This window comes from Salvelinus alpinus, chromosome 32 (assembly GCF_045679555.1).
Source record: "Salvelinus alpinus chromosome 32, SLU_Salpinus.1, whole genome shotgun sequence".
Taxonomy (NCBI): Eukaryota; Metazoa; Chordata; class Actinopteri; order Salmoniformes; family Salmonidae; genus Salvelinus; species Salvelinus alpinus.
In genome coordinates, this window is record NC_092117.1 from 15,331,168 (window position 1) to 15,355,854 (window position 24,687).

At 42.4% G+C, this 24,687-nt stretch overlaps 1 protein-coding gene and 1 long non-coding RNA gene across 3 annotated transcripts in view; one reads left to right on the top strand and one right to left on the bottom strand.

The window, feature by feature from the left end:
• Positions 1-10,507: 10,507 nt before the first annotated feature.
• Positions 10,508-15,349, bottom strand: LOC139562683 (uncharacterized). Its single transcript, XR_011672426.1, has 2 exons — positions 11,141-15,349; positions 10,508-11,035 (listed from the first exon to the last, which is right to left on the bottom strand). It is a non-coding gene; the product is annotated as an uncharacterized lncRNA (long non-coding RNA).
• Positions 15,350-15,451: 102 nt separating this feature from the next.
• Positions 15,452-24,687, top strand: part of LOC139562682 (potassium voltage-gated channel subfamily KQT member 5-like) — a 116,030-nt gene continuing 106,794 nt past the window's right edge. For both annotated transcript variants that reach the window (XM_071380582.1, XM_071380583.1), the window contains exon 1: positions 15,452-16,058. In XM_071380582.1, coding sequence (XP_071236683.1) covers positions 15,724-16,058 — 335 coding nt within the window. In that variant the 5' untranslated portion in view covers positions 15,452-15,723. The remainder of the gene's footprint in view (positions 16,059-24,687) is intronic.

Below are 24,687 nucleotides of genomic sequence, written 5' to 3' on the forward strand. Positions count from 1 at the left end.
TCGGATTACTAAACAACTATTGATTTAGAATAACAGAGAGTTACCGCAAGTCGCAAAGATAACCGGAGCTGCCTCCACTATTCCAGCACCATTGCAACTTCAACATTTCAACATCATCAAATCACCTACAGTATGCTTAGTCTAATACAATGACAACTAAAAGAAACCAAAAACAATTCAGTCCAATCAACATGAGCTAAATATGATGTGGCTGTCCATGGTTCTGATTTCTGTGTGTGTGTGTGTGTGTGTGTGTGTGTGTGTGTGTGTGTGTGTGTGTGTGTGTGTGTGTGTGTGTGTGTGTGTGTGTGTGTGTGTGTGTGTGTGTGTGTGTGTGTGTGTGTGTGTGTGTTTCCGTGTGTGTGTGCTTGCGTTCTTGCAAGTAAAAAAAAGCATGTTGACTCAACCTACTTGTAGATATACGCCAATGCCATCCTCCTCTTTCATCGCCATCCATGGCTAATTTAGGAAAGAGACAATTTTAGCTAGCTAGCTAGCCACCAGTGGACAACAATACAACGATATGCAACAGTTCAAGTTGTTTCTGTCAATGACGTATTGCTCTCGATGTGATGTGATTGGAGCGAAGCCAAATCTAAACTGACTTCCCTTGACACTTTTTGAGTGCGACAGGACCATTCACAGTTGAGCTCACTCAAGGGAGGCCAAATGCTTTCTGTCTTCTCTTGCATTTATTGCCACGGGCGACAACAATGTCATACTCATTTTGACCAGACAGCATCAGATAGATGGCCTACACATGCAGAGACAGAGGGGCGCTGTTTCACTCGCTCGGATGCTTGCTCCGGTGTGAGACATTCAGCCTCTTGCGAATTGAAGGAAAATTATAAAACAGAGATTATTTTTTATTTTTTTGTCATTTCTTTGGGGAAGCCTGGCTTCTATTGGCATCCATGAATACACGCTACTGTGTACAGGTAGGCAGAGTCATCAGAGCAGACCCCAGGTAAGAACACCATACATAAATCCAGTGTCTTCCTTCAGGTAAGAACACCATACATAAATCCAGTGTCTCCCTCAGGTAAGAACACCATACATAAATCCAGTGTCTTCCCTCAGGTAAGAACACCATACATAAATCCAGTGTCTCCCTCAGGTAAGAACACCATACATAAATCTAGTGTCTTCCTTCAGGTAAGAACACCATACATAAATCCAGTGTCTTCCCTCAGGTAAGAACACCATACATAAATCCAGTGTCTTCCCTCAGGTAAGAACACCATACATAAATCTAGTGTCTTCCTTCAGGTAAGAACACCATACATAAATCCAGTGTCTCCCTCAGGTAAGAACACCATACATAAATCTAGTGTCTTCCTTCAGGTAAGAACACCATACATAAATCCAGTATCTTCTCTCAGGTAAGAACACCATACATAAATCCAGTATCTTCTCTCAGGTAAGAACACCATACATAAATCCAGTGTCTTCCATCAGGTAAGAACACCATACATAAATCCAGTGTCTTCCCTCAGGTAAGAACACCATACATAAATCCAGTGTCTTCCCTCAGGTAAGAAGACCATACACACAGTTGAAGTCGGAAGTTAACATACACCTTAGCCAAATACATTTAAACTCAGTGTTTCACAATTCCTGACATTTCATCCTAGTAAAAATTCCCTGTCTTAGGTCAGTTAGGAATATCACTCTTATTTTAAGAATGCCAAATATCAGAATAATAGTAGAAATAATGATTTATTTCAGCTTTTATTTCTTTCATCACATTCCCAGTGGGTCAGAAGTTTACATACACTCAATTAGTATTTGGTAGCATTGCCTTTAAATTGTTTAACTTGGGTAAAACGTTTTGGGTAGCACTTCCACAAGCTTCCCACAATAAGTTGGGTGAATTTTGGCCCATTCCTCCTGACAGAGCTGGTGTAACTGACTCAGGTTTTTACGCCTCCTTGCTCGCACATGCTTTTTCAGTTCTGCCCACAAATGTTCTATAGGATTGAGGTCAGGGCGTTGTGATGGCCACTCCAATACCTTGACTTTGTTGTCCTTAAGCCATTTTGCCACAACTTTGGAGGTATGCTTGGGATCATTGTTCATTTGGAAGACACATTTGCGACCAAGCTTTATCTTCCTGAATGATGTCTTGGGATGTTGCTTCAATATATCCACATAATTTTCTTTCCTCATGATGCCATCTATTTAGTGAATTATACCAATCGCTCCTGCACCAAAGCACCCCCACAACATGTTGCTGCCACCCATGTGCTTCACGGTTGGGATGGTGTTCTTCGGCTTGCAAGCATCCCCCTTTTTCCTCCAAACATAATGATGGTCATTATGGCCAAACAGTTATATTTCTGTTTCATCAGACCAGAGGACATTTCTCCAAAAAGTAAACTTCTGACCCACTGGAATTGTGATACAGTGAATTATAAGTGAAATAATCTGTCTGTAAACAATTGTTGGAAAAATTACTTGTGCCATGCACAAAGTGTATGTCCTAACCGACTTGCCAAAACTATAGTTAGTTAACAAGACATTTGTGGAGTGGTTGAAAAACAAGTTTTAATGACTCCAACCTAAGTGTATGTAAACTTCCGACTTCAACTGTAAATCCAGTGTCTTCCCTCAGGTAAGAACACCATACATAAATCCAGTGTCTCCCTCAGGTAAGAACACCATACATAAATCCAGTGTCTTCCCTCAGGTAAGAACACCATACATAAATCCAGTGTCTTCCCTCAGGTAAGAACACCATACATAAATCCAGTATCTTCTCTCAGGTAAGAACACCATACATAAATCCAGTGTATCCCTCAGGTAAGAACACCATACATAAATCCAGTGTCTTCCCTCAGGTAAGAACACCATACATAAATCCAGTGCCTTCCATCAGGTAAGAACACCATACATAAATCCAGTGTCTCCCCCAGATAAGAACACCATACATAAATCCAGTGTCTCCCCCAGATAAGAACACCATACATAAATCCAGTGCCTTCCATCAGGTAAGAACACCATCCATAAATCCAGTATCTTCTCTCAGGTAAGAACACCATACATAAATCCAGTGCCTTCCATCAGGTAAGAACACCATCCATAAATCCAGTATCTTCTCTCAGGTAAGAACACCATACATAAATCCAGTGTCTCCCCCAGATAAGAACACCATACATAAATCCAGTGTCTCCCCCAGATAAGAACACCATACATAAATCCAGTGTCTCCCCCAGATAAGAACACCATACATAAATCCAGTGTCTCCCTCAGGTAAGAACACCATACATAAATCCAGTGCCTTCCCTCAGATAAGAACACTATACATAAAACCAGTGTCTTCCCTCAGGTAAGAACACCATACATAAATACAGTATCTTCTCTCAGGTAAGAACACCATACATAAATCCAGTATCTTCTCTCAGGTAAGAACACTATACATAAATCCAGTGTCCTCCATGCACATATAACACTTTCAATCACTTGTCACCCAGTACCTCAGTACTGACTTGGTTCATCCTAATCTATAACCAAGTTCCTCACACAAGGTTCCATTAGACCCTCAGGAATGTCTAACTATTACACCTGGAATTCTGTGTCATTTATCACATATACATCCTATTACAGGCTTGTACATAAATGTAGGTATCGACTGTTCCTGTAATTATCAACCCCATAAGTGAGGTGCAATTTACGTACTGGAATGAGTCATCAACCACACAGTGCTTTTTCTCTTTTCAGACTTTTGGTTTAACAGGTGTCTGCTTACCTTATAATTGAATGCGCTGCACAGTGGGATGAAGATCATCCAGATGAAGTGGTCACTCACTCCTGGCAAGCTCGCCAAATGTTGGGTGATCTTTTGCATGGGGTGATGTAAGTTTCCTTTAACAAGCAGTCTTCCAGATAGATGACACAGACACAGGAACCTTGGTATAAAACTCTTTAGTAATAAAATGCAATTGCAGACAGAGATTCACATACAGAATACCTCAGTAGTCTATAGTAAAGATCTGTGTGGCGAAACAGGAGACAACGCTCCTTATGCTAGTGGGTGTGGACAGCCTACCGTCAATCATACCTTAACATTGTTGCATTGGATTAGATACATTGTATCTAAGATGAGAAAAACATGTCTAGACTGTGGTTTCTCACTCTAATATCTCGGCCTTGAGGCTGTGTGACTATCAGCAGGTGCAGACAATTCTCAGCCTGAGAACTAAAGCAGTACATCTCCATTTACCCAGTACTTTTCCATCATTGTACATTGCAAGCATACAAAGGTTATCACATATATACAGTAATCATGGCACTGGTGTGGGGGTGGGAGGGGCTGAGAATAAAGAGATAGAGACATCTTGGTCATTGGAAAGGATCAGAAACCCTATCCTAGCCTACCATCAGCCTAAACTACCATCCTCAAACTCTGAGGTAAGTTTGCCTTTAACAAACTCTAGTCTCCTCTAATTGGCAGATATTTAAATGTGGCAGGTGCATGACACTGAATGGTTTAGTGCAGGGCAGACCTGGGTTTTGCTATTTATACTATTTCCTGTATTTCAATTTTTTTCAAATAAGGTTTGTTTGAAAATGTAGTAAAATATTGCAATATATTTTGAAATGCATTTGGAAAGTATTGGTATGTATTTACAACTACTTCAAATACATTGTAAGAAAAACATCATTTTCAAATTAATATTTACTTTATTTGGAATAACAAACAACTTAACATACACACTTAACATATCTTTATCCCAATATGCAATTCATAGCTTACTTTACTCAAAAAGTTATTTCTTAATATATTTCACATTACTGTAGGAATTTGTTCCAGTCTCAAACTAAGACACAAGTTTTTACTAATCAGTCGCCCCTCAGGAACTTAATTGTTAAACGGAGCAACACAGGGGAACCCAAGAGCAGACTCAGACCAGGAAACAGGAATGAATGAACCAAGATATTTATTGTAACACAGGGAGAGATGAAGTGCAGATCCAGGGAAGCACGGATGAGTTGTAAGAAACCAGATGTGGAGGTTGAGGTTTGAGTGAGCTGGGTTGCGACAGGGTAAACAGGTCCGGAGGGGAATCCAAGGGAGTGATAATGAGTTGAATCCAGAACAGGGTAGCAGGGTGGTGAGATGTGGAACAGGAGACAGGAACCAGAGTCAGAGCGGCAAAACTGCAGTGAGAGGAGAAACAGCGTCAGGCAAGGAAATAGGCACAGCAGGATACAGGATCTTAAATAACAACAAATAGCTAGAAGCGTGACTGACTGAACGGAGATTACAATCTGGCAGAGTGGAAGTGGCAGGACTGAGTATTTGCAGAGGTCTTGATTATGGTACAGATTGCAGCTGGTGGGGAACTGCTCTGACTCCAGCACACCTGTCTCCAACCACACAATCACACACACAGAGAGAGAAGAAGAGGGAGAGAACTGGGGGAATGGCTGCAGGTCAAGGAGACACCAGATGTCCACTAGGGGGTGTAGCAGGAGCAGATGTGACATTAATTAGCTGTATCAAGGTGTGTTAGTGCTGGAGCAAGCGCGGGCACACAGGAGGTCCGGTTAAAAGAACGTGCCCCCTAATGGAAACCAAATGCCCGTCCAACTGATTCGTTCTGGTGCTGGACCTGTATCTGTGTGTGTTTGTGCATGTGCGTTCATGTGTGTGTACTTGTTCTCTGTTCTTAATGTATGAGGTCACATAGTCTGGTCGTCCTGCTCATCCCCGAGGAAGGTATGTATTTGTGTGTGTATCTGTGTGTCTGTGTGTATGTGTCTTGAAGGAGTTCCCACATATGCTGAGCACTTGTTGGCTGCTTTTCCTTCACTCTGCGTTCCAACTTATCCCAAACCATCTCAATTGGGTTGAGGTCGGGTGATTGTGGAGGCCAGGTCATCTGATGCAGCACTCCATCACTCTCTTTCTTGGTCAAATAGCCCTTACACAGCCTGGAGGTGTGTTGAGTCATTGTCCTGTTAAAAAACAAATGATAGTCCCACTAAGCGCAAACCAGATGGGACTGCGTATTGCTGCAGAATGTTGTGGTAGCCATTTTGAAGGCTAGGCGTCCCGCTAGCGGGACAACTTCCTGTGAAACTGGAGGGCGCGCAATTCAAATAAATACTCATAAAAATTATGGATATTAAACATTTAGGTACATACAAGTGTCTTATATCGATTGAAAGCTTAAATTCTTGTTAATCTTACAGCACTGTCCGATTTACAGTAGGCTTTACAGCGAAAGCATGCCATGCGATTGTTTGAGGACGGCGCCCCACATTAAAATATTTTTCCACCGGCACAAGTTTCATAAATTCACAAATAGCGATTAAATATTCAATTACTTTTTGAAAATCTTCCTCTGATTTGTCATCCAAAGGGTCCCAGCTATATCATGTAGTGTCGTTTTGTTAGATAAAATCCTTCTTTATATCCTAAAAAGTCTGTTTAGTTGGCGCCATCGATTTGAGTAATCCACTCTTTCAACATGCCAAGATAGGAATCCGAAAATCTACCCCTAAACTTTGTTTAAGATTGACAGACCATGTCTTAAAGTAATGATGGACTAATCATTTCTCTTTGCTTATTTGATCTGTTCTTGGACTTGGTCTTTTACCAAATAGGGCTATCTTCTGTATAACAACCCAACACATGATCGTATACAAATGTAAGCAAAGCTTGAAATGATTATGTTTTAGTCAAACATTTATATATTTTTAGGCTTTTTGTGGTCAATTTGGAGTCTACAAATGATTTTAATTATGTTTCGGCCCCTCGACCATCCGCTCAACAAAAGAATCGGACTGTGGCTGAATCTAGTTGATGACCCTTGTCGTCATTTATTTAATCTGTAGCCTAATACACTGGAGGACCACACACCATATCATCACGCGACTCCAATTTTACTTCAAAATGATGGTTATTATATCAATGTGTGCACATAAAGGTGTTTCCACCACCATATCTCGCATAATTAATTTCAAAATGTTATTTGTCACATACACATATTTAGCAGATGTTATTGCAGGTGTAGCGAAATGCTTGTGTTTCTAGTTAATTTTACCTTCACAATAAGATCCCACTATGTTGAACGAACAAATTGTCTGTCGGCATTTATAAAATTGTACCGGCAGTCCGGTCGTGACTTTTTTCATGCAACAGGTAATTCATCCACATTAAATGGTTGGATGGAAAAGTTGTTAGTGAGATTAAAACATGAACACATTAAAAACGAGTGGGCTTCGGCTACTCAAACACAACAGAGGCATGGCAGTGCCACTGTAACGGTCATCGTTGCATGAAGAAGGATCGGACCAAAGCGCAGCGTGGTAAGTGTTCATGATTTTTATTAACACTGAACACTAGAACAAAAATAACAAAACGAGAAACGACAACGAACAGTTCTGTCAGGTGCAGAAAAAACTAAACAGAAAATAACTACCCACAAAACACAGGTGGGAAAATGGTGGTTCCCAATCAGAGACAACGATCGACAGCTGTCCCTGATTGAGAACCATACCCGGCCAAAACAAAGAAATACCAAAACATAGACAAATGAACATAGAATGCCCACCCAAATCACACCCTGACCAAACCAAAATAGAGACATAAAAAGCTCTCTAATGTCAGGGCGTGACAGCCACTCATATATCGAGTTAGATATGGGGCTTTTGCGCCATTATTCAAATTACATTTTCACTGCAGCCTAGAGTAGAATTTTGAAAATAATTATACAATTATTAATTTCATTGTGGTGTTGTAGGCTAGTCTAGGTAGGATAATTGTATTGTCCCTAAACAATATCAATAGGGGAGTTTTTTGAGCTGTGTGTTTCATGTTTTCATTGTTCTTTCATGCGCAATTACACACCTGGCCTCTCCAATGCCTATCAGCTAATCCTGTTTGTTCTTATGGATTCATTTTGAAAATTGATGCAGCATTGAATGTTTTTATGTGGGGAAAGATTGCTAGTTAGCCTATTGCAGGTCTGGACAAATGATCCACCTACCACTACTGTCACTATGAATGGTGGAGAGAGGGCAGCATAGAAAGACCAGTAGACTACTGACCTGTGGTATAGTAAAAGTTAGCACGTGGAAAAGAAATGTGCATAAGGGAAGTACCAAAACACCTTGATATAAATTTTGCTAGGATGGAAGAAAAAATCTAATCTACATACAGTACCAGTCAAAGGTTTGGACACACCTACTCATTAAAGAGTTTTTATTTATTTTTACTATTTTCTACATTGTATAATAATAGTGAAGACATCAAAACTATTAAAAAACACATATAGAATCATGTAATAACCAAAAAAGTGTTAAACAAATCAAAATGTATTTTATATTTGAGATTCTTCAAAGTAGCCACCCTTTGCCTTGATGACAGCTTTGCACACGCTTGGCATTCTCTCAACCATCTTCATGAGGTAGTCACCTGGACGTATTTCAATTAACAGGTGTTCCTTGTTAAAAGTTAAGTTGTGGAATTTCTTTCCTTCTTAATGCGTTTAAGCCAATCAGTTGTGTTGTGACAAGGTAGGGGTGGTATACAGAAGATAGCCCTCTTTGGTAATTTACCAAGTCCATATTATGGCAAGAACAGCTCAAATAAGCAAAGAGAAACGTCAGTCCATCATTACTTTAAGACATGAATGTCAGACAATGTGGGAAATTTCTAGAACTTTGATGTTTTTCAGCGGCAGGGACTGGGAGACTAGTCAGGATCGAGGGAAAGATGAACGCTGCAAAGTACAAAGAGATCCTTGATGAAAATCTGCTCCAGAGTGCTCAGGACCTCAGACTGGGGTGAAGGTTCACCTTCCAACCGGACAACGACCATAAGCACACAGCCATGACAACGCAGGAATGGCTTCGGGACAAGTCTCTGAATGAGTGGCCCAGCTAGAGCCCAGACTTGAACCCAATCGAACATCTCTGGAGAGACCTGAAAATAGCTGTGCAGCGACGCTCCCCATCCAACCTGACAGAGCTTGAGAGGATCTGCAGAGAATAATGGGAGAAACTCCCTAAATACAGGTATGCCAAGCTTGTATCGTTATACCCAAGAACACTCGAGGCTCTGAATACTTAAGTAAATGTGTTATTTCAGTTATTTTTCTTTTTTGGGGCAAAAATGCTGAAAAACTGTTTTTTTATTGTCATTATGTGGTATTATGTGTAGATTGATGAGGGGAAAAAACTATTCAATCCATTTTAGAATTAGGCTGTAATGTAACAAAATGTGGAAAAAGTCAAGGGGTCTGAACACTTTACAAATGCACTGTATACAGTGTCATCAACACAAGAATGTGATGCATGTAGTATAGTAATACTATGTATAGTAGACTGTATAATGTTATAGAGTCATGCTCTAGGGATGTATTAACAGTAATACAATAGATTACATTCAACTAAGGTCACATTCAATGTATCACATTTCTCTATAAAAGTGCATATTATTTTACAAAACATTAAGGACACCTTAATACTGAGTTGCACCACCCCCTTTTGCCCTCAGAACAGCCTCAATTCGTCAGGGCATGGACTCAAGGTGTCAAAAGCGTTTCACAGGGATGCTGGCCCATGTTGACTCCAATGCTTCCCACAAGTGTGTCAAGTTGGCTGGAGGACCATTCTTGATACACACAGGAAACTGTTGAGTGAAAAATCCAGCAGCGTTGCAGTTCGACAGAAACCTGTGCGCCTGGAAAAGGAACTTAAATCTTGTCTTTATCATGACACAAGGCGAGACCCAGATGCAGACACAGGAGGCAGACGGTTGAAGTCTTACAATATTTATTAAGCCAATAGGGTAAGGCAACAGAATGGTCATGGACAGGCAAAAGGGTCAAAACCAGTTCAGAGTCCAAAAGGTACCGGGCAGACAGAATCAAGGTCAGGGCAGGCAAGAGGGAAAGTAGTCCAGAGTCAGGCAGGGATCAAAACCGGGAAGACTATCAAGAGAATAGCAAAAGAGCACGGGAAAAACACACTGGTTGACTTGACTAACATACAAGATGAACTGGCACAGACAGGAAACAGGGATAAATACACTGGGGAGAAAAAGCGACACCTGGAGGGGGTGGAGACAATCACAAGGACAGGTGAAACAGATCAGGGCGTGACAGTCTTGCCCATTCCCCCTTTGAATGGCACACAATTCATGTCTCAAGGTTTAAGTCTTTCTTTAACCCGTCTCCTCCCCTTCAACTACACTGATTGAAGTGGATTTAAGTCACATAATTAAGGGATCATAGCTTTCACCTGGTCTGTCATGGAAAGAGCAGGTGTACTTAATGTTTTGTTCACTCATTGTAGATGATAGATCATGTAAGTGGATAAATTATGTGAATTGGTATCAATGTTATAGTTGACGTGTCATACTGAGCTCTCAAATAAACCTACTGCAAGCATCATCCATTGTTAACCTTGTTAAGCTCTGCAATAGTTGAACTAATTATCCACACAGTCTAACTATATTCCTATGTAACGTAAATGCTGGGAGTCGAGAAGCAGGTGCAGGTAGTAAGTTTAAGTTTAATATAACAAAGAACGATATAACAGGAGTAGCGTCTTGACATGAAACAAACAATACCGTCTGAGGAAAGAATCTAAGGGAGTGCCAGATAAAGGGGAGGTAATGGAGTCCAGGTGTGCCTCATGATGAAGCGTGTAATGATTGATGCCAGGACCGGTGGTTAGTAAACCAGCGACATCGAACGCCGGAAGGGAGGAGACGTGACAGTTCCACCCCTCTGACGCGCAGCTCCAAGACGACACTGGCCAGAGGGACGGCCCCGAGGATGAGAAGCGGGCCGGGCTGCGAAGATGGAAATCACAGATGTTGGAATCCAGAATGTCCTCCACCGGAACTCAACACCGCTCCTCTGGGCCGTACCCCTCCCAGTCCACCAGGTACTGGAGCCGACCCCCACAACGGCCGGAGTCCAGTAGGGATCTGACGGCATAGGCAGGACCTCCCGACGTCCAGGGGGATGCGGAGGGGTGTCAAACAGCGTAAGCCAGGGGACCAGGAACCACCGGCCTGAGAAGAGAGACATGAAAAGGTGAGATACAGTAGTCACTGTGAAGCTGTAACCTATACGTCACCTCGTTGACCCTCCGGAGAACCTTGAACGGTTCCACAAACCGGGGGCTCAGCTTCTTGCAGGGCAGGCGGAGTAGGAGGTTCCTGGTAGAGAGCCAGATACGATCCCCAGGATGGAACATGGTGTCTCACTGCAATGGCGGTCTGCCTGCTCCTTCTGACGGTGGACGACGAGCTGGAGTCTCACGCCACACTTCTGCTCCCCGGAACCACTCATCCGCTGCAGGAGCTTCAGTCTGGCCCAGGGTCCACGGAGCCAGGGCCAGCTGAAAACTAAGAACACTGGGAGTCAGCCCAGTGTACGAGTGACGTAATGAATTCTGGGCGTACTCCGCCCATGGAAGGAGTCGGGCCCACTCTCCCTGCCAGTGACTCCCCAGCTCCTGGTTCATCCTCTTCACCTGCCTGTTAGATTGAGGCCTATACCCGGACATGAGGCTGACCGTGACCCCGAGCTTCTCCATAAAGGCACTCCAGATCTGTGATGTGAATTGGGGGCCATGGTCGTAGGCGATGTCCTCCGGAAGGCCAAAATGCCGGAAGACCTGCTGGAACAGTACCTCAGTGACCTGGAGAGCAGTAGGGAGCCCAGAGAGAGGGATGAAACGACAGGATTTGGAAAATATATCGACAACCACCAAAATGGTGGTGGGGAAACTGTCAGAGGGGAAATCAGTGACAAAGTCAATGTGTACATGAGACCAGGGACGCTGAGGCATGTGAAGGGGAAGGAGATCCCTGTTGGAGCGTTGCGGGGAGATTTGGTTTGGACACATACGGAACAGACGGTAGTGGCCCATTACAATGCCCACCCAGTCAGCAGACCGTGGCAACCTTGGACCTCTGTGGTTTGCGCTCCCATCTGGTGCGCAAAGTAGAGGCAGCACTGTAGTAGGAAGCCACGGCATTTAGATGGGGTGCCATCTTATTTATCCAGGACACAGACATCGCTGACCTGGACGGGGTTGTTGAATGGGCTGGTGTGCTGGCTCGACTGGTGGTAGAGTATCCTGTGCTAGTTGAAGGCACGTTGAACCTCTTCCATAGCAGAGACGTTGAACCTCTTCCATAGCCGTCCCCAGTTGTGCCAGCTGGTCATGGTGTTGACAAAGTAGGTATCTCTGCTCGTCGACCGTCTGGGAGATGTTCTGATTACCTGCTGCTTCCATTCTGAGGTAGTATTCTGTAACGTAGACACTGGGAGTCGAGAAGCAGGTGGTAAGTTTAATATAACAAAGACCATGGACTGATAAAACATAGGTGTAGCATCTTGACAATTAAAACAGAAACAATACTGCCTGAGGAAAGAACCTAAGAGAGTGCCAGATAAAGGGGAGGTAATGAGTGAGGTAATGGAGTCCAGGTGTACCTCATGATGAAGCGCAGGTGTGCGTAATGATTGCTAACAGGTGCGCATAATGATGGTTACCAGGACCGGTGGTTAGTAAACTGGCGACCGAAAGCCGGAGGGGAGAAGCAGGAGCCTGAGGGGAGAAGCGGGAGTAGACGGAGTAGACACCCTAACTCTAACCCTGTTTGGTTGCTCACTTGAACTGAGTTTAGTTCAGCTGGAGGTGAGAAGGTGCTCAATCTCCTTGCCTGGCGCAACATTCCGCTATGTATCAAAATCATGACCACTGTGGTGTAAACAAAATCTCTTTACTATAAAAATAATCTGATTTATAACCTGGATCTGGCAAATATGCTAAGGAGCATATCAAGTCTGGAGCTCATCTCCAGCTAGCGTCCACTGCTAATGTTTTAAGACTCATTACTCATGGGGCCCTGCCTTGATCCCAATAGCCATGTAATCTCCTCAGTATTTTAATGGCACACATTATGGGGGCGCTTGTCTGGCCTCATGCTCTGCTTCATGGCTGAGCCATGCTCCGGCAGCTCCGAAAAAATATGGCACAGGATGAAGAGAGGCCTAAACATTCCATGAACCAAACTGGTCTCTCACTGGTCTCGGTCTCGCTCTATCTCCCTATCTATCTCTCTCCCACTGTCTGTAGTACATTTGCTCTCTCTCTCTCTTTCGCTCTATTCCCTTTTCACTCTCTCGCTCTGTTAGACTCCCCATATACTGTGCTATGCCCAATGGTTGAATGATTTCTACTAGCAGTTTTTCCAAACTGGTGCATCATCTAATTCATTTTGTAGAACCATTGGTTTTATGAAACAGAATAAAAGGAGATGAGTTGCTGATAGATCCCACAAGGCCATATGACTGACAATTGAGAGGAGTTTATTTATGTGTGCATGCTTAGATTAGCTGCTTTGAAGGGAGACCTGCAGGCTAACATGCAAGTTTAATGACCTCCATTGCTGCTTCATGAGTGGATTTACTCATTTAATTAAGCCTTTCTAAAGACTTCTTTATCACTCTTACCCTTTGAATGCATCCATGATTATATTGACTATTGTAACAGTAGAGCAAAAGTGAAATGGGGACTTAGTTTCATGTTATAATAAGCGTGCAAGACAATAGACAACCCAGACTTCTTGTGATGTCAACTTGTCACCACTAGATGGGGTACTTTAGTTATGACACAGATAGCAGATTCAGAATACTAAAAGGACAGTTAGTGGTCCCGCTAGGACTTCTCCCGAATGAGAGGTACAGTCGCAACAGTGATGTAGAGAGTATGGTTCTTATGCTGTGCAAATTGCCCTTCTGAAGTAGTTTCACAGATGCTTGTGGTCTTACTGATATTAGAGAACAGGATGATGGCCTTCTGCCCTGCTGAGAGAGGCAGGGGATATGGCTCGGTAATGGCCTACTAGTAATTTACTAACTCCTGAAAGACATTATCTTCGTAGACACCCTGTCCATAAAGCTCCCCCATCTGACATAAACAGTAAATGCATGTATGCTCACACACACACACACACACACACACACACACAGTCACTTGCTGTGCTCCTCTAGCCAAGTCTCCTCTCAAATCCACTGTATTTATTAATCTGGTGTTTTATATCCTCTCATAAGGATGCCGCTGTATTTGAATGTGTGGATATAATTTATTCCGCTGCGTAGGCCTAATAGTCTACAATATAAGGTGTTTCACTTGAGATCACGTGGGCAGAGAAGCTCTGTTGCCTTTGAATTGCGTTTTGAGGAGCGTGTGACCTGCAGCCATAAATGCAAAAATATCAAATAAATGTACATAAACGAGAAATGAGGACAGATAGTCATATTTGAAACGAAAACAAACGAAGAAGGAAATCCAATCAACAAACTTTGGGTACGGATGAATCTCATTGTCCATATTCAGGCTACAAGAGAGTCCCGACAATCTGGGATACATTGAGTAGGAGGGAGGACAGTGTTGAATCTACCCAAGGTGTATGTCCTCTTCTTTTGCACACGTTATTTGTGATGTAATATAAACTTTGTTTCGTTTTGAATTAACTAATCTTATTTGTGTTCACCATCATTAAAATGGAAGCGTAGGGGAGGGAGAGCAGGGAGCAAAAAGTAACACTTTTAGGCTTTTGCTTATGATGAAAGTATTATTTGAGTTTAATTAATAATATTGTTATGATTTAAAACTATTATTGGATGATAATACAATAAATTAACAACAAACATTTCCATTTTATCGTTTTGACATGTCATATTGACCAAAAACTCAGAAAATGTTTTGTTCTTATTTTCGTTGTACTTTTAAACTTGATGTAACATTTCATATAATTATGGGAATGTGTGTCTGCTAGCGAGTGGTGGAACACACCTTCCACCTTGTTCATTATTTTGTTTCTTAAAAAAAAGAGCCACCAGTCAGGAGGATACAGACAACTCAAGATGTGTGCTTAGATATGCAGGAAAAAAAGCATAATTATAATGGGTCTAGATTGCAGGAAAAAGCTGTTTCAGGTGTTTGAAAAATGTATTATATTGAGGCAGCATTTCAGAATACAAATGATTAACTCCTGAATAGGTTTTCCTCAGCACCACACGTGCCTGTCCCCTGCTCTGCTGAAGCCACACGTCAATTCCCCGGTAGCCATGGGCTTGTTGCTGTTCTCTAATTCCACATACTTGGTTTCCGAGTGATTCAATATTCTACACAACTGCTGTGCCATGATTGAAGACGCGCGCACTGAAGAGCCAAGCTAAGCGCCACTTTGGAAGGCAAGCTTGAACCGGGTTCAGAAACATCGAGCTGGTTGTCTGTCTGTGCAACGCCTGAGCCGCGTGGATATTACGAAGTCAGAGAAAGAGAGAAAGAGGGGAGAGAAAGAGAGGGAGGGTGGGAGGAAGGATGAGTGAGTGAGTGTCGGGTGATTCCCTCCCCTCGCCAAATATCTGTCCAGGAGACGTTGACACTCCTTCATAACCCCGCTCCTCCCGCGCCTCACGCAGATGCCCAAAGCGCCGTGAGCACAGAAGTCTCCAAACCCCAGAATTCTACTTACCGCACCGAACCCCAGTAGATGACAGCATAAAACAGCCTAGTGTTAATTATAGTTATTTAAAGTAATTCATCAATGTAGCAGTATGGTTTTCTTTCCTACACCTTAGTTTGCTTTTCCAAGAGACCTCTTTGTGCAAACTCTTTTATACTCTATGTGCACGTCCCCGTGGTTACTGCACATCCCCAGCCGGTGTTGGTGATGCCATGCCCCGCAACCACAGTGGCGATGAAGCTAGTTCTGGGCTCTGGTTGAAAACCTCTCCAGGGCGTCGGGCTCAGAACTATAGGTTGAAAGATGTGGAGTCTGGACGGAGGATGAACAACGCTGTTCGAGTCGGAGACGGGATGCTTTCACCAGGCGCGGCAGGTGCAGGGGGCGCGGAGAGGCGAAAGGGCGCCCGGTTGAGTTTGCTCGGGAAGCCGCTCATCTACAGCGCGCAGAGCGGGCGCAGAAACGCGCACTACCGTCGTCTCCAGAATTACCTCTATAATGTACTGGAGAGACCCAGGGCATGGGCGTTCATCTACCACGCCTTCGTGTGAGTATACGAGCTGTTATCATGTAGGCCAACGAGTAAACAGATTTAAACAGTAATTTAATGGTAGGCTACTTCATCAGTCACCTGTTACTGGGAATTATTCTAGCGCACAGAGCTACAGAGGGGGAAAGACAATGATTAGAGGTTTTGTGCAAGTGAAGTAAGTGTACACATACAAGTGGCTTCCTCAAGGGAAGGGTGATGGTTCTATGTGGAACCATACTGACACGTTGAGCTCTTCACTGGTCTTTGCCGCTCAATAAAGTTTTTTTCCCCACTTTAAGTGGTAATTAAAATTTAGGGGCAGCAGATCATATGTAATATTTTGGGGCGTGGTTTGTTCACAGCTCTTTTTGAGCAAGCAAAAAGTGTCATCCCAGTTGATCTAATCTGTTGTATTATGCTATATTACATGTTATATATGACTATGGACAGTGATGGTGTCTTGTGACAGATTCACATATGGCCTTGTGCCAATTGAGAACGTTTGACTGAGTCAGTAGTTCCCAATGCTCACCTCAGGGACCCTCTGTCATTCCAGAGTTAACACACCTGATTCAACTTCAACTTGTTAATAAACACGTTAATAAAAACCTTTAGAATTTTAACAATATAATATGGCTATTAAACTCGAATAAAACTGCCTGTATAGTTCTACAAATAACATTTAAGAGTTAGAAATGTTCTTTATTGAACCATTCTCCATAAGGATTATATAAAGAACCATAAAAAAGGGTTTTATATAGCCCCAAAAAGGGTTGTAACCATTGCGGAACACTTTTTTGGGGCTATATAGAACCTTTTTTTAATGGTTCTCTATAGAACCGTAGGAAAAGGCTCTTTATAGCACAATTAATGTTCCATTTAGAACCTTATAAGCATGGTTCTTTATAGAACCTTTACAAAAAACATCCATATTGAACAATATGCACCATATAAATAATATCGGTGTGTGTGTGTGTGTGTGTGTGTGTGTGTGTGTGTGTGTGTGTGTGTGTGTGTGTGTGTGTGTGTGTGTGTGTGTGTGTGTGTGTGTGTGTGTGTGTGTGTGTGTGTGTGTGTGTGTGTGTGTCCAAGTGCCTTTTCTGAATTGTTTCATTGTAACAACTGGATGCTGCTGTTGTAGAAAATACATCTCTGGATAGAACCAAAAAGTTTTCTATTGCTTGCTTCATATATCGCACCCCTAAAAGTTCTATATATAACCCCTTTGTGGGTTGAAAATGGCAGATTTGGCCACTAATAAGCGCCTACGTTGGAACGCAGTGGCTGTACAGTAACATGTTATACATGACATCCGAGCTCTGGCTCTGTGCTTCACAGCGCTGTATGGGTTTTGACTGACAGCCGTTCTAAACTTGAGCAGCTTGCGAGACAAGAAGTTGCTCCCATCCCTCCCGGTAATTGGGCAACTTTTGCACATGTTTTGTTGCCTGAGTGAGGGAAATGTTGTAAATTAAGATGACTTGATGTGTTTTGAAAGATGAGGATTATAATAAATACCACTTTGATGTCATACAAGCAAGCCAAACACCCGTGAGTCCATATACAGTGTCAACGTCTATGATCACTATGTTTGATGTACATTTACAAGACGACAAGTCGTTATACCCTGGGTTGTTCTGAACAGAATGACTCTATGTTTGTTTATTGTGAAGAAAATGTGTCTCTTCACACGCACCTGAATACACTCACGACTCTTCTCTATGTTCACCAAAAAGACAAACACTGTAAAATCGTACTTTATAACTTGGCTAGTCATGTTGGCAATAGAACAAGCTTTCAAATCATGCCCACCTGATACACATTGCGATATATAATGGACCTTTTTTGGATGGCATAAACAACAACAGTAATTGTGTGATGGTGGGGATGCAGGGTTGTGTTGCAAACGTAACAACTACAAGTGTGCCTGCTCTAGTTCCTCAACAGCACAGCTAGGAGAGCTAAAGTACCTTATAGTTGAAGACTCTTCTTTCTGCCATAAAAGTACATTGAAACTGTGCACACTTTGGAGAGGTGTGTGTCCACTTGGAGACACCAGTTAGTTTGTCTCATGCTGCACTTACCCCACATTGTCCAGGAATTGTCCAATGATGTTACTGAATGTATCCAGAGTATTTTCAGATTTTGTTATAAACAAATATGGCAAAAAGTACAGCAAATGTAAAATGCACATAAAATCAACAGTGTAATGTTTGGATTCAGTCTTGTGTCAGGTGAACTATTGTATAGAGTGTTCTACTTTCTGTTATCTGACTCCTTCAGTCAAAGTTAGAGATCAAATTTCTCATCATGGGATGCGATGGGACGCACGCACGCACGCACGCACGCACGCACGCACGCACGCACGCACGCACGCACGCACGCACAGGGGGCGGCAGGTAGCCTAGTGGTTAGAGCGTTGGACTTGTAACCGAAAGGTTACAAGATCGAATCCCCGAGCTGACAATGTAAAAATCTGTTATTCTGCCCCTGAACAAGGCAGTTAATCCACTGTTCCTAGGCCGTCATTGTAAATAAGAATTTGTTCTTAACTGACTTGCCTAGTTAAAAAAAAAAAAACATACATTTGTGCTGAATTTTGTATTAGTAGAAGTTTTAACAGTCTACTAACAGTCTCCTAAGACTACAGTTGCTTCATGGCCATGGTGTGGAGTGTGAAGTAGGAAATTGAGCTGTCATTTTGGGTAAGATGGCGGACACAGATGGGCTGTGAAGCAGGATGATGAAGTTTTATTTGTTCATGCGGGACAGCAGGGTCACCGGGGTTAAGTCCTTACATCTTCCCTAACCATAGCTACAGATTGTACGCCAGATAATGTGATATAACCAAAGATTTTTGTTGTCCATTACTGGACGTTACAGGAAAGCCCCATGTTTTGTATTGCACAAGGAGGTCCCTCGCCATCTTTGCAGGGAACATCTAGCATTTCTCAGAAAACGAGTCCACGGCCCCGTGTAGAAGTAGATGACAGCGCATCACACAGTGCGACCAAAACAAAGATCTATACATATGCAAGAGGCATATCTCAATCGATACAACACCTGGATTTAATATCTTTGAGTGTTTGCTGTTTTTTTGTAGAACCACCTGCAACTGGAAACATACATTTGTAAGATACTTTTTTTACTGAATCGAGAACAAATAAAGTATTGCCAAGAACAAGTTAGTTTAAAAAATCTATGGCTCCGGTTTGTATGTGGCTTCCCTGTAACGCCCAGTAATGGACACCAGCATTCTTTCGTTATATCACATTATCTGGTGTACAATCTGTAGCTACCCTGACCACAACGCAGATCCACAATGCACCACAAGAGATGGACCACACATATAATAAGTGCAAATACTTACTGAACACATACAAACACATAGCCATCCATTTGTTTGTTTTTACGGAAATTGTTGTGTCATGCTTGCGTCAAAAACGAAGGTTCTTTAGGATCCCAATACCACAGACACAGGCAGGAGGTAGACAGTCAGTTTACGATTCTTTAATATTATTTTCTCTTTGTTTATTTTTTAAAATGGGGTTACAATAACACAAAGACAAAGACAGGCACGGACACACTCACACCACACGCACACTAAAGTCCATTGTTGTAATGGCAAATTCGTAATCTTGGCGTTAGCATTCCTGGGTTACCGACCATGTGCTTATGGCCTCGCCTCGGCAGTGTCATCTAGACAGGACACGTCTGGAGAGCGGGGAGAAAGCTTCATTAGAAACGTCATCATACTGGAAACCATTGGTAAGCACTCACACGTTGTTCCCGAGCATGGTCACACTCATCCCGTTCCCCTCTCCCTAGACATAGCGGCAGTAGTGGTGTGTCTGACCTGTGGGACCTGTCCTCTTCTGGCTTGAATCTGCAAAACATTGAGTACTTTTACATGCACAATAATAATTCGACATTCAACTGATTATGGCAGTAGGCTGAGTATGGCATTAGTCATGTAAACACCTTACTTTGTTTATCTTAATCTGAGTAAGATCATAATCGAAGTACTGTAAGCATATACCGATTAAAACACCTGGTTTTCTGAGCAATCTTTCGTTATATCACATTATCTGGTGTACAATCTGTAGCTACCCTGACCACAACGCAGATCCACAATGCACCACAAGAGATGGACCACACATATAATAAGTGCAAATACTTACTGAACACATACAAACACATAGCCATCCATTTGTTTGTTTTTACGGAAATTGTTGTGTCATGCTTGCGTCAAAAACGAAGGTTCTTTAGGATCCCAATACCACAGACACAGGCAGGAGGTAGACAGTCAGTTTACGATTCTTTAATATTATTTTCTCTTTGTTTATTTTTTAAAATGGGGTTACAATAACACAAAGACAAAGACAGGCACGGACACACTCACACCACACGCACACTAAAGTCCATTGTTGTAATGGCAAATTCGTAATCTTGGCGTTAGCATTCCTGGGTTACCGACCATGTGCTTATGGCCTCGCCTCGGCAGTGTCATCTAGACAGGACACGTCTGGAGAGCGGGGAGAAAGCTTCATTAGAAACGTCATCATACTGGAAACCATTGGTAAGCACTCACACGTTGTTCCCGAGCATGGTCACACTCATCCCGTTCCCCTCTCCCTAGACATAGCGGCAGTAGTGGTGTGTCTGACCTGTGGGACCTGTCCTCTTCTGGCTTGAATCTGCAAAACATTGAGTACTTTTACATGCACAATAATAATTCGACATTCAACTGATTATGGCAGTAGGCTGAGTATGGCATTAGTCATGTAAACACCTTACTTTGTTTATCTTAATCTGAGTAAGATCATAATCGAAGTACTGTAAGCATATACCGATTAAAACACCTGGTTTTCTGAGCAATCTTTCGTTATATCACATTATCTGGTGTACAATCTGTAGCTACCCTGACCACAACGCAGATCCACAATGCACCACAAGAGATGGACCACACATATAATAAGTGCAAATACTTACTGAACACATACAAACACATAGCCATCCATTTGTTTGTTTTTACGGAAATTGTTGTGTCATGCTTGCGTCAAAAACGAAGGTTCTTTAGGATCCCAATACCACAGACACAGGCAGGAGGTAGACAGTCAGTTTACGATTCTTTAATATTATTTTCTCTTTGTTTATTTTTTAAAATGGGGTTACAATAACACAAAGACAAAGACAGGCACGGACACACTCACACCACACGCACACTAAAGTCCATTGTTGTAATGGCAAATTCGTAATCTTGGCGTTAGCATTCCTGGGTTACCGACCATGTGATTATGGCCTCGCCTCGGCAGTGTCATCTAGACAGGACACGTCTGGAGAGCGGGGAGAAAGCTTCATTAGAAACGTTAAGTGTAAACATCTTAATTGGAGTTCCAACGGTGTATTTGATGTACACATGTGCTAGCACCACACGCCTCCCTCTTTTGCGCGAGTGAAGTGAGTTCTGAAAAACTAAAAGTATGCATCTTAGAAATAGTTTTCACCTACAAACTGCATATTCTTGTAACCTTTATTTAACTAGGGAACTCAGTTAAGAAGAAATTCTTATTTACAATGATGGCCTACACAGGCCAAACCCAGACAATGCTGGGCCAATTGTGCGCCACGCTAACCCTAACCCAATCACAGCCGGTTGTAATACAGCCTGGATATGAACCAGTGTGCCTGTAGTGACATCTCAAGCACTGAGATGCAGTGCCTTAGACCGCTGCGCCACTCGGGAGCCTATATGTCTGATCACAGAATCAAATAGGCTCAGGTTCCTAATTTACACACTCTTTCCATCATTCACACAATGAGACAAACGTTTCAAAGGGGTTAACCGATTCACAGTAAAGGAAGTCACTCAAATAAGTAAATTAGAAGTCATCCAAAACACAGCACACAATATGAATAGGCAAATACTGTATTTAAAGCACTTTTAGGTTAATAAATTAAAAATAAAGCAAAACAAAAATAGAATCCTAGGCACACGTGACACTTGGGCTATCTCTAGCCAATGTAAATAATCAATCATGGTCATGACATGCACATAGTGAATCTATTCTACAGCAGGAAAATGCCCAAAGCACTCACTTAATGTTTTTTTATTGTAAATCCGCAGTCTTGTTGCTAGCGCAATAAACTCCCCCTCTAACTGAGTTCTATGCCTCTTTCTTATTGACTGTGTGAGGTTGAGGTTATTATAGCTTTTGGCTTTAACAATGGAGACTCAAGTCAATCAAGTCATTTCAAAAGTGTAAAGAGCTAAAAACGCACTGGGCTAGTGTCTGAATTGCAGCACTGGTAACAGCTAGTACACACTAAAACCAGCTAAGAGGCCAGGAACTCCCAGAGGAATGATGGGTGGATAATGGTTGAGGTTTGAGTCGGACCCTGGTCTCAGGGGGTTTTAGGTTCGAATCCCAGATATTGTGGGATATGAACTAGAAACTGTAGGGTTTGCTGACACAGAATATCAAGTGTCTTCTACTGCTGTTTTCCCCTAATAGAAGGCACTTAACACTAATTTAACTCTAGGGACCCTGTGCTGCTTCCTTCCTCTCATGATAGTGTGTTGTCCTTGAGGTTGGGGAAAATAGACAGTAGACAAGTGTCTGCTTTCACAATGAATAATAAGGTACTATTTTAAGTAATATGAGTACCCAATTGTAATGGCTTCAAATATCGCAAATAAAACACTTTGTCCTCAGATCATTTGCTTTGTAGTTGATGAGAGACCACAGTAAAGAAGAATAGAGTCTGTGTTCATTTTTATTGCCACTTCGAGATCAAGTTATATAAATGCGTGTGCTTTAATTCCATTGAGGTTCAGTCCGATGGCTCCCTTCAAAGCGAATGGATTTTTCATTGGTCATTTCAATAAGTCACAGTGGTGTGCTTACTCCAGCGGATGTTTTTATTTTGCCCCCGAGTGGCTCATTCAGTTAGTGCTGAGCTGTAGGTTAGAGACCACTAACACACACACACACACACACACACACACACACACACACACACACACACACACACACACACACACACACACAGGAATATCTCTCGGAAGGATTTAACCCCCGAAAGCACATTTCCCATTATAGTCTAAATAAATATATCTAAATGCATATGTAAAAGAAATGTCTCCGCTGCTATTTTTACATTGATCAAAGTGCTGCAGTGATATCCAGCCTGAGCTCAGGCACAGATGTTTTTTTGTGTGCTTGTGTGTTATTTTATAAATCCTTGCTGTTTGTGTATGTGTGGGAGGTAATTTTACTCTCTGTGTAGGTGTGTGTATGGGAAGCTGCCTATGCCTGGGTGTATTGATATATATGTGAAACTGGGGAGTGTGTGTGTGTGTCTGTGTGTGTCTGTGTGTGTGTGTGTGTGTGTGTGTGTGTGTGTGTGTGTGTGTGTGTGTGTGTGTGTGTGTGTGTGTGTGTGTGTGTGTGTGTGTGTGTGTGTGTGTGTGTGTGTGTGTGTGTGTGTGTGTGTGTGGGCTGACCACTTCTCTCCCTTTGAATGTCTCCATTGAACTTAGCTCAGGATTACTGGTGTGTGATCCTGTAGGTATGTCTTACAGAGAAAGAGAGAGAGCGATGGGAGAACAGGTAGGAGGCTGGCTGGGTCTGGTCCTGTAGATATGTGATGAGCTTGTGAGTGCTTAACTTCCTCTGGATACAAGTTACCCATAGATATACAGTTGAAGTCAGAAGTTTACATACACTTAGGTTGGAGTCATTAAAACTCGTTTTTCAACTCCTCCACATATGTCTTGTTAACAAACTATAGTTTTGGCAAGTCGGGTAGGACATCTACTGTGTGCATGACATAAGTAATTTTTCCAACAATTGTTTACAGACAGATTATTTCACTTATAATTCACTGTATCACAATTCCAGTGGGTCAAAGTTTACATACACGAAGTTGACTGTGCCTTTAAACAGCTTGGAAAATTCCAGAAAATTATGTCATGGCTTAAGAAGCTTCTGATAGGCTAATTGACATCATTTGAGTCAATTGGAGGTGTACCTGTGGACGTATTTCAAGGCTACCTTCAAACTCAGTGCCTCTTTGCTTGACATCATGGGAAAATCAAAAGAAATCAGCCAAGACCTCAGAAAAAAAATTGTAGACCTCCACAAGTCTGGTTCATCCTTAGGAGCAATTTCCAAATGCCTTAATATAACACGTTCATCTGTACAAACAATAGTACGTAAGTATAAACACCATGGGACCACGCAGCCATCATCCCGCTCAGGAAGGAGACGGGTTCTGTCTCCTACAGATGAACGTACTTTGGTTCGAAAAGTGCAAATCAATCCCAGAACAACAGCGAAGGACCATGTGAAGATGCTGGAGGAAACAGGTACAAAAGTATCTATATTCACAGTCAAATGAGTTCTATATCGACGTAACCTGAAATGTCGCTCAGCAAGGAAGAAGCCACTGCTCCAAAACCGCCATAAAAAAGCCAGACTACAGTTTGCAACTGCACATGGGGACAAAGATCGTACTTTTTGGAGAAATGTCCTCTGCTCTGATGAAACAAAAATAGAACTGTTTGGCCATAATGACCATCATTATGTTTGGAGGAAAAAGGGGGAAGCTTGCAAGCAGAAGAACACCATCCCAACCGTGA